General features: G+C 42.1%; 2 protein-coding genes across 3 annotated transcripts; one reads left to right on the top strand and one right to left on the bottom strand.

Moving 5' to 3' along the window:
- Window positions 1-1,407: 1,407 nt before the first annotated feature.
- On the top strand, window positions 1,408-7,067 carry LOC124010930 (ATP synthase subunit beta, mitochondrial). Its single transcript, XM_046323753.1, has 9 exons — window positions 1,408-1,563; window positions 3,482-3,655; window positions 3,848-4,022; window positions 4,214-4,335; window positions 4,423-4,607; window positions 5,187-5,468; window positions 5,592-5,804; window positions 6,144-6,345; window positions 6,636-7,067. The coding sequence occupies exons 1-9, from the start codon at window positions 1,461-1,463 to the stop codon at window positions 6,731-6,733; spliced, it is 1,554 nt and encodes a 517-aa protein (XP_046179709.1). The 5' UTR covers window positions 1,408-1,460; the 3' UTR covers window positions 6,734-7,067.
- Window positions 7,068-8,667: 1,600 nt separating this feature from the next.
- LOC124010967 (retinol dehydrogenase 7-like) lies at window positions 8,668-13,877 on the bottom strand. 2 transcript variants are annotated; one of them, XM_046323814.1, is made up of 6 exons: window positions 13,785-13,877; window positions 11,229-11,543; window positions 10,339-10,597; window positions 9,971-10,134; window positions 9,516-9,746; window positions 8,668-9,299 (listed from the first exon to the last, which is right to left on the bottom strand). In XM_046323814.1, exons 2-5 carry the CDS (start codon window positions 11,539-11,541, stop codon window positions 9,523-9,525), a joined length of 960 nt encoding a protein of 319 aa, XP_046179770.1. In that variant the 5' UTR covers window positions 11,542-11,543; window positions 13,785-13,877; the 3' UTR covers window positions 8,668-9,299; window positions 9,516-9,522. The 2 variants fall into 2 exon arrangements, with proteins under 2 accessions (XP_046179770.1, XP_046179769.1); XM_046323813.1 differs by lacking the exon at window positions 8,668-9,299 and having other exon boundaries at window positions 9,326-9,746.
- Window positions 13,878-14,124: the final 247 nt, after the last annotated feature.

Raw genomic sequence — 14,124 nt, 5'->3', positions numbered from 1 at the left:
CTGTACTTTGTTCCAGTCATCTTTGCCTCAATCCTGATTAGTCTCCCAGTCCCTGAAGAACACCCCCACAGCATGATGCTGCCACCACACTCCACTGTAGAGATGGTGCCAGGTTTCCTCCAGACGTGACACTTGGAATTCAGGCTAAAAAATTTAATCTTGGTTTCATCAGACCAGAGAATCTTGTTTCTCATGGTCTGAGAGTCCTTAGATTCCTTTTGGAAAATTCCAAGTGGGCTGTCATATGTCTTTTACTTTGGGGTGGCTTCTGTCCGGCCACTCTACCATAAAGCTCTTATTGTTGGAGTGCTGTAGGGATGGTTGTCCTTCTGGAAGGTTCTCCCATCTCCACAGAGGAACTCTAGAGCTCGGTCAGAGTGACCATCAGGTTTTTGGTCACCTCCCTGACCAAGGCCCTTCTCCCCACCGATTGCTCAGTTTGGCCGGGCGGCCAGCTCTAGGAAAAGTGTTGGTGGTTCCAAACTTCTACCATTTAAGAATGATGGAGGCTACTGTGTTCTTGAGGACCTTCAATGCTGCAGAATCTTTTGGTACCCTTCCCCAGAAATGTGCCGCGACACAATCACGTCTCGGCGCACTACAGACAATTTCTTCAGGCCTCATGGCTTGGTTTTTACTCTGACATGCTCTGTCAACTGTGGGACCTTATAATATCCAATCAATTGAATTTACCACAGGTGGACTCCAATCAAGTCGTAGAAACATTTAAAGGATGATCGATGGAAACCGGATACACCTGAGCTCAATTTTTGAGTCTCATAGCAAAGGGTTTGAATACTTATGTAAATAAAATATTTCAGTTTTTTATTTGTAATAAATTTGCAAAAATTTCTAAAAACCTGTTTTCGCTTTGTCTTTATGGGGTATTGTGCATAGATTGCTGAAGATTATTATTTTTTAAATCCATTTTAGAATAAGGCATTTTAAAAAGAATAATAGTTTCCAAAGGCTATAACGTGTTTTGGGGAGATGGATATTCACTTACTGCATTACTTACTGCAATACACACACACACACACACACACACACACACACACACACACACACACACACACACACACACACACACACACACACACACACACACACACACACACACACACACACACACACACACACACACACACACACACACACACACACACACACACGCCTATAGTGACCTTGAGTTTGAATGTTGTTATCTATGTTGTTAGAACATTGTACATGATTATTCTTGCTGAATTGACATGATACGTGATTCGTAATGTTGCGAAGACAATTACAAGTGTTGTAGTATGACAGTAATATGGGGAAGTAGCAATCAATGCAAAATAAATCACGAAGTGCGCCTGCTCAGTTTGGCCCTGGAGTTGCGCGCACGCTCAGTTCTGCTCCGCGGTCATTCATTATAAAGGCACAAGTCGTTTCGTCTCTTTCCACCTTCAGCCATTTTGACAATGTTAGGAGCTGTTGGACGCTGCTGCACCGGGGCTCTCCAGGCACTTAAGCCTGGGGTCCAGCCCCTGAAGGCCCTCGTTGGCTCTCCATCTGTCCTTGGACGTAAGTTTTGCAAGCATATTACAGAGGTAGCTATAATGAATTGTAAAAACCGTTTGGAACAGAACTGGTATTAGGCTAACTGCTAGTCAACTTTAGCCCAAAGCAAAACGCTGGCTTTCTTCAGTGTAGCAGGCCTCACATTTTTTACCATGCATAATTTCGTCTACTAGTGTAATGTTGAACGTGGAACTTACGCCATCCATTCGATTTAGTAGTTATATTAATATGTTACTTAAGTACATATAGCTGAGTGACATTATTTTTGTGTAAATTGAAATGACCTTTGTATGACATGAGGTTTGGGGGCTTGCGAGTCCATACTGTGGCTAGTTAGCCAGCCAACGTCAAGTGTCATTCACTTAGTAAATGAATCACGGTCGGTGTTATTTCGTAGTCAAATAGTTTATAACGAGTAGAAATGAATTTCAAAATATTTTTCTTTAACTAGCAGTTCGACTTCTTCACACGTCTGCTTAATGTACCGTTACAGTAGTTTGCTAGCCACCTGACAGCTAGCTAGGGTTAACTTATTATGCGAAGTTCCAAAAATACCAATGTCACCTTAGTAACACGGTTGGCTTGACATGTGTGTCGGTCTTCGGAGATATTAGTTTTCTAATAATGTGTTAACTAGCTTGCTGATTACTTTTAACTGCTGAGCTGTAGCATTTCTCCTGCACAACATGGCCGAAAATACTTGACATTGAGTTTGCTTCGGTGTTTCAGACCTCCCAACATGCACCCATTTTGCGTACCAACTACGCAATTCTCTGTCAGGTACTACATCCGAGTTAAAAGTACCTCGAAATGAATCGGGCCTGAATTTAATTGTTTCATTTTTCATCAAATTAACCCACTGAGTAAATCTAACGTCCAGATTCTCGAGCTGCAACACAGACAACTAACGGAGTTTGTGTCTACGGACATGGCGATTAATACATAATAATTAGACGGAGCCCCTCCTGTTTGTTGTGATGCTGAGTTTGCCAACTGTCAGCTGTACGTAAACACATGGACAAATCCCTTTTCGACTCACTGTGTTGTGGAAACGTAAACACATTATTGTTTCAAGCTAACGTTAGCGAACATAAGATGAACATTCAGTGGGCTCTGAAGTGCCAGCAGTTCACTCGCATTTGTTAGTGAAAAATTTAAACGCAAATACAAAAAATAACTGGTCTCATTTGTGCGAGTGATACATTTAATTATGCGTCCCATTAGTTGTATTTGCACGTAATATTACGCGGATCATGCAACCTCATAGACTAACTGTAATTATGATCCACTCCACAATAAAAACATTTTTTTTTTAAAGCACTGGCTTCTTCTAGCCAACAGCGTTCAGATTCCCTTTGTGCTAGCCTACTTAAGATTTGTGTAGCCAGTTTGCGGTCTGTATTTTTATGGATAATATGTATATTTGATACTGATGCTCAGCTTCAGAAATGTGTTCCTATCATATCAGTTAATGGGTTTTTATCCTGGATAAGTCTTTTGTACCTAATTTGTTTAATTTAACAAACTCTGAGAATGAAGGCCTTGTGTTTCTAGTAAGATCTTGTTAGTGACTTTTACCATGTGTAAATGGAATGCTGTCAAAAATATTCCAACATTTTTAGGCATCATTTGGTACAATTCTATAATTCTAGTACTCGGGAAAGGAAAGAACCCCAATTCGGGTTGTGGTATGTTAGTTGAATCTCCAATTTGCTGCCTGTGTCTGGTACTCTAAAAAGTTGGACAGGGTTGGCAGGTCTGGTGTTTTCTCTTGTGCACATGGCTAACTAAACAGGTGATGTTACATTTCCAACTCCTTGCATTGTGTAGGCTAGGTTGGCAAGGGTCAGCAGACATGGTGTATTGTTGATATTTCACTCACAACAAGGTCATACGGTTTTTGGTCAATGCACTTTTACAGGTAGAGACTACGTTGCACCTGCTGCTGCTGCCGCCTTCGCCCATGGAAGGATCGTAGCGGTCATCGGTGCCGTTGTCGACGTCCAGTTTGATGAGGGCCTCCCACCCATCCTCAATGCACTGGAAGTTGCTGGTCGTGAGTCCAGGCTAGTGCTGGAGGTGGCACAACATCTTGGTAAATCATTTGACCTGCATTTAGAGGCAGCCTAATTTGTGTAGAACAGTCTTTTTTTTAAAGGCAATAATTGGGCAGAGATCAGGATTTGTCTACTTGTGTAAACACAGCCATTGTTTGCAAAGGCATTGTACCAACATTGGATAATCAATAACAGCTTATTGGGATGAATTTTGTTATGTTGACTTTCAGGTGAGAACACTGTGCGTACCATTGCCATGGATGGTACAGAAGGTCTTGTCCGTGGACAGAAGGTTGTGGACACTGGTGATCCCATCAGAATCCCAGTTGGTCCTGAGACCCTGGGCAGAATCATGAATGTCATTGGTGAGCCCATTGACGAGAGGGGACCCATCTCCACTAAGCAGTAAGCACTTTGTCTATCAGCCAATTTATAGTTTTGGATATGGAAATCACAATATTTACATCCATATTCAATCATTTTAATATATGACTACTAGAATTGTCTTGAGACTCTGAATGATACACAATTGGAAATTGCTTGTTCAAAGTTAAGTGTTGGCTCTGATTATACCTTTTTTATTTATTTTTTATTAGGACAGCAGCCATCCATGCTGAGGCCCCGGAGTTCACTGACATGAGTGTGGAGCAGGAGATCCTGGTAACTGGAATCAAGGTGGTAGATCTGCTGGCTCCCTATGCCAAGGGAGGCAAAATCGGTATGTGGGACAACTAACATCCTCATTAATTATTTTGCAATTAGCTAATTAAAGTTTAATGACATTAAGTTGCTTACCTTTCTATAGGTCTGTTTGGTGGTGCTGGTGTGGGCAAGACTGTGTTGATCATGGAGCTGATTAACAACGTGGCCAAGGCCCATGGTGGTTACTCTGTGTTTGCCGGTGTGGGAGAGCGTACCCGTGAGGGAAATGACTTGTACCATGAGATGATTGAGTCGGGTGTCATCAACCTGAAGGACGACACCTCCAAGGTGACCAACTGGTTACATTTGACAGTCATAAGCAGGTGCCTCTAAGGAATCTTATACAGATTGATGGTATTTAAAGCTGTCACAGGGGAAAAATATCCCCCAGTTGAATGTCAAAATATAAGGTGCAATATACAGGAATTGCTCTTGACATTTCCTGGTTGCATAAATCCAAAGTCGGGTTTCCCAAAAAGTTACATATTCTGGCTTTAAGTAGCATATCACCAGTCTGGAAAGTTGATCTTATTACCCACTTGACTTGATGTTCACATCAGTTTTACACTTCGAACACACCGACAGCGTCATTGCATTTTGGTACACCAGAATTGCATTAATTTCCATTGAAATGCTATGTTTCCTTGCAGAGGTAGTTGTGTTCGGTGTGGTACATACGCTGGATTTGTAGAATGTGTGCGTAGACTGCTTGACAGAAAGGGGCGCAAAGGTGAATTTTGTATACATATCCAGATGATGCTGTGTACTATTTTGCGCAATAACTGTCAGTGTGTGTGCTATACGTCAGTTTCTATTATGGGTTTACCTAGATGTATTCTGTAACTGCCCTCTCCTCCAAACCCCTAGGTAGCACTGGTGTATGGACAAATGAACGAGCCCCCAGGTGCCCGTGCCCGTGTGGCTCTGACTGGTCTGACCGTGGCTGAGTATTTCCGTGACCAGGAGGGTCAGGATGTGCTGCTCTTCATCGACAACATCTTCCGCTTCACCCAGGCTGGCTCAGAGGTGTCTGCTCTGCTGGGTCGAATCCCCTCCGCTGTGGGTTACCAGCCCACCCTTGCCACTGACATGGGTACCATGCAGGAGAGAATCACCACCACCAAGAAGGGTTCCATCACCTCTGTGCAGGTAAGCTGGAGTTCAAGCAGCATAGGCCTGTTGGGAGGGCCATGCAACATGGCAGTTGGCAGTTAGCTAACATGGCATCAAGACTGAAACGCTACTTGTCACTAACAACCTGTCTTCCCTAAGGCCATCTATGTGCCAGCTGATGATTTGACTGATCCTGCCCCTGCCACCACCTTTGCTCACTTGGATGCCACCACGGTGTTGTCCCGTGCCATCGCAGAGCTGGGTATCTATCCCGCTGTGGATCCCCTGGATTCCACCTCCCGTATCATGGACCCCAACATTGTCGGCGCTGAGCACTATGACGTTGCTCGTGGTGTGCAGAAGATCCTCCAGGTTAGTGTCTTATAGCCCCCCCAGTGTATCGGTCACCCCAACCATTGAGGTTATTTTTTAAACAAGGACAGTGCACATTAATTTGTTTCAGTAGAAGTGCTGGATTTAGCCACCTGGCAAATTAACTGCACACACTGGCAGGTTATTAAACTATTCCCATGACAATGAGCACTTGCAGAGCAATGTAGGACAAGCAACACGTAGCATGCAGACGGCAATAACAATGGCGTAAAATGCTTAAAAGCAACAGCGTTACACACCTCACAAGCTACAGACATGGAAAGCGGCAGTATACAGCTTCTAATAATGAATGACATGCCTACAACTCTCGCCTCTCAGGACTACAAGTCCCTGCAGGATATCATTGCCATCCTGGGTATGGATGAGTTGTCTGAAGAGGACAAGCTGATTGTGTCTCGCGCTCGCAAGATCCAGCGTTTCCTGTCCCAGCCTTTCCAGGTGGCGGAAGTCTTCACTGGTCACGCTGGCAAGCTGGTGCCACTCAAAGAGACCATCAGTGGCTTCCAGAGCATTCTAAATGGTATGTAGTACTTGTGATTAGGTTTAAAGATACTCTGCGATATGACGTAGATACGGGAAGTTAAAAGCTTAGTAGGTCAATTTCTGCAACTACTAAGAGTGTTTGAGGCATGAGGTTCAACTTTACTGTTTTGGTGCCGTGTCTCCCATGTAACAGAGTCAAATCATGCACATAGTCTTGCAACTCGCTTATCACAATATCTGCAGTGCTGCTATTGGCAACATTTCGGTCAGTCTACCTTTAAACTTATGAATTTCCTTGATGTTGTCTGTGAAATTCTTTCCCTCCAGGTGAGTATGATGCCCTGCCCGAGCAGGCTTTCTACATGGTCGGACCCATTGAGGAGGTGGTTGAGAAGGCTGCACAGATGGCTAAGGATCTCGCATAAGTTCATCTGAGGGGAGGAGGGAGAAAAACAACACAGGGTTGTGTAGAAGGCGCACTTGATTTGTAAGAATGTCACATGCAACAAATATCTGTATTGTCATCAAAAAAGTTATATTTAATGTTTCCAATGAAAGATGGAATAAAGATCTGTCTTTACAATTTGGTTTGGTCTCGACTGTATATTTTGTAGCATTTTTTAATGTTGCAATGTTATTCTGGTCTGGGTGCTGTCAGACTGGTTGTGAAATGTCATCCTACAGCACTGATCCACTAGATGGCGTTCAAAGGCTTTGTACAATGCTTGAGTGAATAAATAAAATGGCTGTTAAAGTTGAGGGGAGTTTGTCATTCCTTGCACAAAGTGCAGTGATCTATTTGTAAGATGTTTTTAGACTAGCATGTGATGCATTTTAAGACTTACAGTAACTATAAAATGCTAGGTTTCTTTGTTGGCTTACTGCTGAGACAAGCCATGTTGACATTAAGGTGCACTATGCAGAAATCATTGCCATTGGCTGATTGCTAATAGTTCGCTTAATTTAATTTGTGACAAGCCATGTAGAGAATCATTGTACCCTCAAACCGGTGTGAAACCTCATTCAAAGTATTGTTTACTGCTTGTGTACAAAGACTCAAATGGGAAAGATGTACTGCTTTTTAGACAGGCTTTCAATGAGTAATGGATCCATACAACTACATTGATTGGGTTGCGCAAGTTAAATACAGCTATGAAGATGTTTTCAAAAACAAACTAGACCGCACTAACATGCAATCCAGATTCCTACCACAGCTGCAATTGTAAAGGCCATCTGGCATTTGTTCTGATACTAGGCAACTTTTCTTTGCAGCTACATTTTGACAAGTGAGTGGGACACGTTTGAACTCGCTAGCCCTGCTGAGCAGAGAAATGGTTGTGAACATGTAATGTACAGTACCAGTTAAAAGTTTGGACCCCTACTGAATGGTTATTTTTACTATTTTGTACATTGTTCAAGTGCTGTAGCAAAAACCATCAAGCACTAGGAAACTGGCTCTCGTGATGACTGCCACATGAAAGAAAGACCCAGAGTTACCTTTGCTACAGAATATCATTTAATTCGTTATCAGACTCAGAAATTGCAGCCCCAAGTAAATGCTTCAGATTAACAGACACATCTCAACATAAACTGTTCAAAGGCGACTGCGTTAATCAGGCTTTCATGGTTGAATTGCTGCAAATAAACCACTGCAGAAGGACACCAATAAGGTGACTTGTTTGGACCAAGAAACACAAGCAAGGGAAATTTGAAATTGAAATCTGTCCTTGGGCTGATGAGTCCACATTTGAGATTGTTGGTTCCAACTGCAGTGCCTTTGTGACGTAAAGTATGTAAAGGGATGATCTCCGCATGTGTGGTTCCACTGAAGCACGGAGGTGGTGTGAGGCTGCTTTGCATGTGATAGTCGGTGATTTATTTAAAATTCAGGGCACACTTAACCAGCATGGCTACCACAGCATCTGGTTTGCGCTTGGTGGGACTATCATTTGTTTTTCAATAGGACAATGACCCAAAACATACTTCCAGGCTGTGTAAGGGCTATTTGACCAAAGAGAGTGTTGGAGGGCAGATGACCTGATGATCAGATGACCTGGCCTTCACAATAACCCAACCTCAACCCAATTGAGATAGTTTGGGATGAGTTGAAAGTGAAAGAAAAGCAGACCAGTGCTCAGCGTATGTGGGAACTCGATAACGACTGCTGGAAAAGCATTCCAGGTGATTCTGGTTGAGAGAATGTCAAGAGTATGCGAAGCTGTCATTGAGTCAAAGGGTGGCTACTTTGAAGATTCTAAAATATATTTTGATTTAACACTTTTTTGCTTACTACATTATTCCATTTCATAGTTTTGATGTATTCTCTATTCTAGAATGTAGAAAATCATCCAAATAAAGAAAAACACACCTTGAATGAGTAGGACACACCTTGAATGAGTAGGACACACCTTGAATGAGTAGGTGTGTCCAAACTTTTGACTGGTACTGTATGTATTTAAGGTAGAAATCTGACATGGGCTGCAAGATTGAAGTAAATCTTTCATAGACGTACTTATCTTCTACCAATATTTACATTTTTTGTAGAATTTAATATTTCCTTCCTGAACGTAGATGTATTTGAATCATAGCGGCTAATATCAGTGAAGTTGAAAGATTCTGAATGATTCAAAGCTTGTAAACTTCCTTTTTGGTCAATTATTGCAGGTTAACCTTCAACATACCAATATCAGCACACCAAGGACAAAGACTGTCAAACCTTGACCTTAATCCCCATTTATCTTGTAAAGTTCTCAAAGACCAACCCAACACTGCCCATGTCATACTGGCCAGAGATGGAAGAGGAAGTGAGAAATCCCACAAATGTTCTGTTTCAATGGAAGTCAATGAATTAAGTAGACCAGACCCAGCTGCGATTGAATTGGTGTCCATGGTAGAGCCACTCCTTTAAGATGTTTTTTCTCCAATGATGAACGGTCTGAGTGAACTGTCTTCAGTTTCACCATTATCTTTGATACTGGCATAGAGAATGCACTGAATAAAAGAGGGCAAACAAGTGGTACCAAATAGCAATTATGGATTTTTTTTTTTTGTCAGAGATTAAACCATGTCTGTAGCAAAGCTTACATCATACTGTATTTCGGCCTGCACACCGTACGATACAAAACGTGTTTTATACATTGAAGACAAGCAGTAGCACAGCACAATCAAGTATTTGTTCTGACAGTATATAAACACTGGCAATCTTACGTCAGCCTTAGTAGACAGCCTTGGCTGGAATGATGGCTTTCTTGAGCAGTAGCCAGTCAACGAACCCGGTTGGCATGTAGGACATAGGGATCCAGAAGAGCTTGGCGTCCCACCCTGGTGAGTAGCGGGTGCGAGGACGGACTGCAGCGACAGCGTGCTCCATACAGCTCACCACCTTCATCAGGTCGGCGTCGGACATCTTGTCAAGCTTCTCCCTCATCCTCACCTCCACTAGAAGGGACAGGGAAGGTTTGTCTTTAGCTATTCAAGATGGCCACTTACACTAGAACATCGAGGTGAATAATGCTTTCTGAATAGATCAAATCCTTTGCAAGACTGATGTCACAGAGGGCTGACGGAATAAAAAAAACAGCCAAATTTTGCATAGGCTATAGAAAACATTTGTGCAAATTAATACATTCCAGAATGTAGGGAAATAAAATGTTTATATTTACCCTTGTCCAAATAATCATGTCCATAATCATCTCTGACTTCTTGTGGCATCTTCTCCCACAGCTGCTTGAAGCTTTTCCCCAGGACTATCCAGTCGGTCATGGTGGTCTTGAAAAAGCCTGGCTCAATGCAGAGGACTTTGACTCCGAAAGGTACCATGTTTCTCCTGAAAAACAAGGTAACAAAACTTCTGTTTACAAAATATCCTCTGATATGTTACAGATTTTTATAGTTTCACTTGCTGAAGTCAAACAGTCAAAGTTGTATTGCTTATGGTTCACCATTGCTAGATTACTGAATGTATGTAAAACATTTTTTTTTAAACACAGATGAAAAATATGGCATGGATAGGATAATGTTCTTGTTTCACCTGAGACTGTCATTGAAGGCCTCGACTCCAAACTTAGACACAGTGTAAGGTCCTCCACCTGGACTGATCCTGCCGAACACACTGGCTACGTTGACCACGCGACCCCTGGCCTTCTTGATGAGGGGCAGCACACTCAGGGTGACTGCGATGACCCCGTTCAGGTTCACGTCCAGCATGGACTTGTAGTCATCAATGGTCAGCCAATCACATGGGGCCGAGGGCATGGCCACGCCTGCGTTGTTCACCACAGCCCACAGGCCTAGAAGGTGGCAGGTCATTAAGTAGCTCCATGAACATGCATTATTTCACATAAGGACAAAGATACTGGCACTCTGGCCTCCCGGGTAGCCACTAGAGACTCTGGGTTCGAGCCCAGGCTCTGTCGCAGCCAGCCGCGACCGGGAGGTCCATGGGGCGTCGCACAATTGGCCTAGCGTCGTCCGGGTTAGGCCGGTAGGGATATCATTGTCTCATCGCGCACTAGCAACTTCTGTGGCGGGCCAGGCGCAGTGCACGCTAACCAGGTCGCGAGATGCACGGTGTTTCCTCTGACATATTGGTGCGGCTGGCTTCCGGGTTGGATGCGCGCTGTGTTAAGAAGCAGTGCGGCTTGGTTGGATTGTGTCTCGGAGGACGCATGGCCTTCGACCGTCGTCTCTCCTGAGCCCGTACGGGAGTTATAGCGATGAGACAAGATAGTAACTACTAACAATTGGATACCACGAAAATTGGGGAGAAAAGGGGTAAAAAAATATATATCTTTTGAAAGATACCGGCACTCAACATGAATGTCAACACATGTAACTGAACTGGTAATATTGCATCATTTGACTGGAAACAAATGATGATGATAGGACTGTTTGCTTTTCAATATAAACACTGACACTCACCCCTAGCCCCAACTTTGTCTTTAATCAAAGCAGCTGCTTTGTCGACGCTCTCGTTCTTTTTGACATCCAGGTGGAGGGTGGTGAATCTGCCTGAACAGGCCTTCCTCAGATCTTCCTCTCCCTTCTCTGTGAAGCAGGATGCGATCACACAGAAACCCAGCTCGTCCAGATGTCTGGCCAGTAGGTTGCCGAAACCAGAGTCACACCCCGTGATGTAGACATATTTGTCTCCTTTTCCTGGGATTCTTGGGATCTCCCGGAACCAGCGGTACAGGTAGTAAAACACCACCAGTCCAAGCAGGTACAGAAACATGTCTGGGGCCAGGATGAGACAAGACAGCCTTTTAATAAGTCGTCTCTCGTTTATCAACATTTTAAGCTAAAGGTTCTGATCTGTTGTGTCAGCCACATTGTATAAAACAGTTTTTTAGATGCTACTGGTTGTATTCATTTGGGATCTATCGCATCCCACAACTGTCCCAGACTATGTTTGGAATATTTATTTCTCACACAGAATTGAATAGTCAACTTTTGTTCTATGGGCGATAGTAGACCGACATAGGCTAGTGATTTTGCTGTTTGTTAGGCCTACTCATCTTGTTGGCTGATGAAAAGTAAATGTGAACAGTTCTTCCAATATCTTCAATATGCAACATGGAATTGGATAAGGATGCACACAGTTGCATCCCCAATGGGTCTGTCTTAACTTATAGCCTGTGAGAAAGACCTGATCACGTGATGAGAGCCTTGTGGATTGCGCAGCACTCAGGGAGAAGGGCACAACACAGCACTCTGGGCTGCAAAATGCATGGATTTTTTAGGGTGCATTACGGCCACAAAGGGGACGCTGCCGTTAAAATCGAGGCATTATCAAGTGCTTGTCAAATTGTGAATGAGAGACTGATGAAGTGTGTACAGATGCAAAAAAACAAAGCAGAGCTCATGCCTTTCAAGTGACTTTTTTCAAATCATCATAAGAGTCTCGTCATGCAGCCTTCCAATAAATAAAAACCAAAACAAATACCCCAACATTTATAGAACTACTAAAGTTACATTAATAACTTTAAATGAAGCATATAGGAGTACCTATCTCTTTGTTAACCGCTCAACACAGAATAGCCGCCGCATGTGCGCACTCCCTCAAATCGTTTGGAAAAAATATTAATATTTTATTCAGCTTTGTTCAATTTTATTCTTCATAATATACAATAATGCCATGGGATTATAAACTAATCTTATCTGCTAAATTAACTAGTGTAGCCCACAGCCATTTGGCATAGCCACATAAAGACAACTCAGAGTATGCTATTCTTTTCTCCTGAAATATACTATAATTTTCTTCATGTCATGCTTTTTTAGACCTGTTTAAAGTAAATAATGGATTTATTGTGAAAGTCTAGGCTACATTCAGTGGTGTAAAGTACTTAAGTAAAAATACGTTAAAGTACTACTTAAGTTTTTTTGGGTATCTATACTTTCCTATTTTTGATGACTTTTACTTTACTACATTCCTGAATAAAATCATGTACTTTTTACTCCATACATTTTCCCTGACACCCAAAAGTACTCGTTACATTTTGAATGCTTAGCAGGACAGGACAATTGTATAATTCACGCACTTAAGAGAAAATAACTGGTCATCCCTACAGCTTCTGATCTGACAGACTCACTAAACACAAATGCTTTGTTTCTATATTATTTCCGAGTGTTGGAGTGTGCCCCTGGCTATCCGTAAATTTAAAAAACAAGATAATCGTGCTGGGTGACTCACTTTTTCTTGAGTCATTTTCTATTAAGCCCCACCCACCATTCCTCAGTGTACCAAACAACGTGCTTGGGCCATCACAGCAAGTTACAGAAATATGCAAATTACACAATATGCGGTTAGACATACATCAAGTGGAATGATAGGATCTGCCTTTTACAGTTCATCAGTAATATGCGTCTTGTAACAGTAGTTTATAGTAATAACGTTATTGTAGCTATACAGTCCGTAGCTGGAACAGAACAAGGATCAACAGTTATTATGCGCCTGTTTCAACGTGTACTCTTGTGCAGTTGCTCTTTGTAAAGTATCCACTACAAAATGAGCCAATCTCTTGCCAAAATGTCCTTAAAACCACAACTAACAAATACTTGAAAATGTGGTTCAAATAAACTGGAAGGAATCTGTGCAACACTCCTGCATTTCTATTTGAGTGTAATCTCGTGTTATATGCAAGTTCTCGGTGTTTCAACTAACACAATGTGTGCAGTCAGGGCGTTGATAGAAGTGAAAATCCAATGAAACCATATCAAATTACTTTTTAACTATTGAATAAAAAAACACTGCAAGTTGGATTATATAGTGACGAGTTTGCCTAAAGAATGTCCAACTATTGTCATTTTCATTTAAAAGAGAGCTGAGAGCGGTCAAACTCTCAATTTCAATAACATGAATGTGCACTGCCCATCACATAATAATAAATATTTGTTCGATCAATTGTAATAGATTGCCTATCCTCAACTTCTGCATGTTCAAGAAGACTACAGTCTGGTGGAATATTGAAGTCTTACCAGTCGAAAATGTTCCACGCCAGCGCAACAAAAGTAACAGTTTTCATAAACTACTCAAGACCAAACTCTGCACAAGGACTCTGCACAAGGACGTCACATGTCTAGTTCTGACCAATCGGAGCCAAGTTATGTTATTAGAATTAATTAGGTCAAAAATGATTTGATTCCACCTCCTTTGACAGGAACTTGAAACCATTTAACATTCTCTTGACTTCAATATGGAAGGAATATAAAATGATTCCTTTATCCATATTTCATCAATGTCTAATAGATGACTTAAAAAAAAATAGGCCTACCTATTACATTGCATATTAAATCCCGATATAATTAATACAAATAT

Source organism: Oncorhynchus gorbuscha, linkage group LG23, assembly GCF_021184085.1.
Source record: "Oncorhynchus gorbuscha isolate QuinsamMale2020 ecotype Even-year linkage group LG23, OgorEven_v1.0, whole genome shotgun sequence".
In the NCBI taxonomy this organism is placed as follows: Eukaryota; Metazoa; Chordata; class Actinopteri; order Salmoniformes; family Salmonidae; genus Oncorhynchus; species Oncorhynchus gorbuscha.
This window is presented reverse-complemented; position numbering and strand designations above follow the sequence as displayed.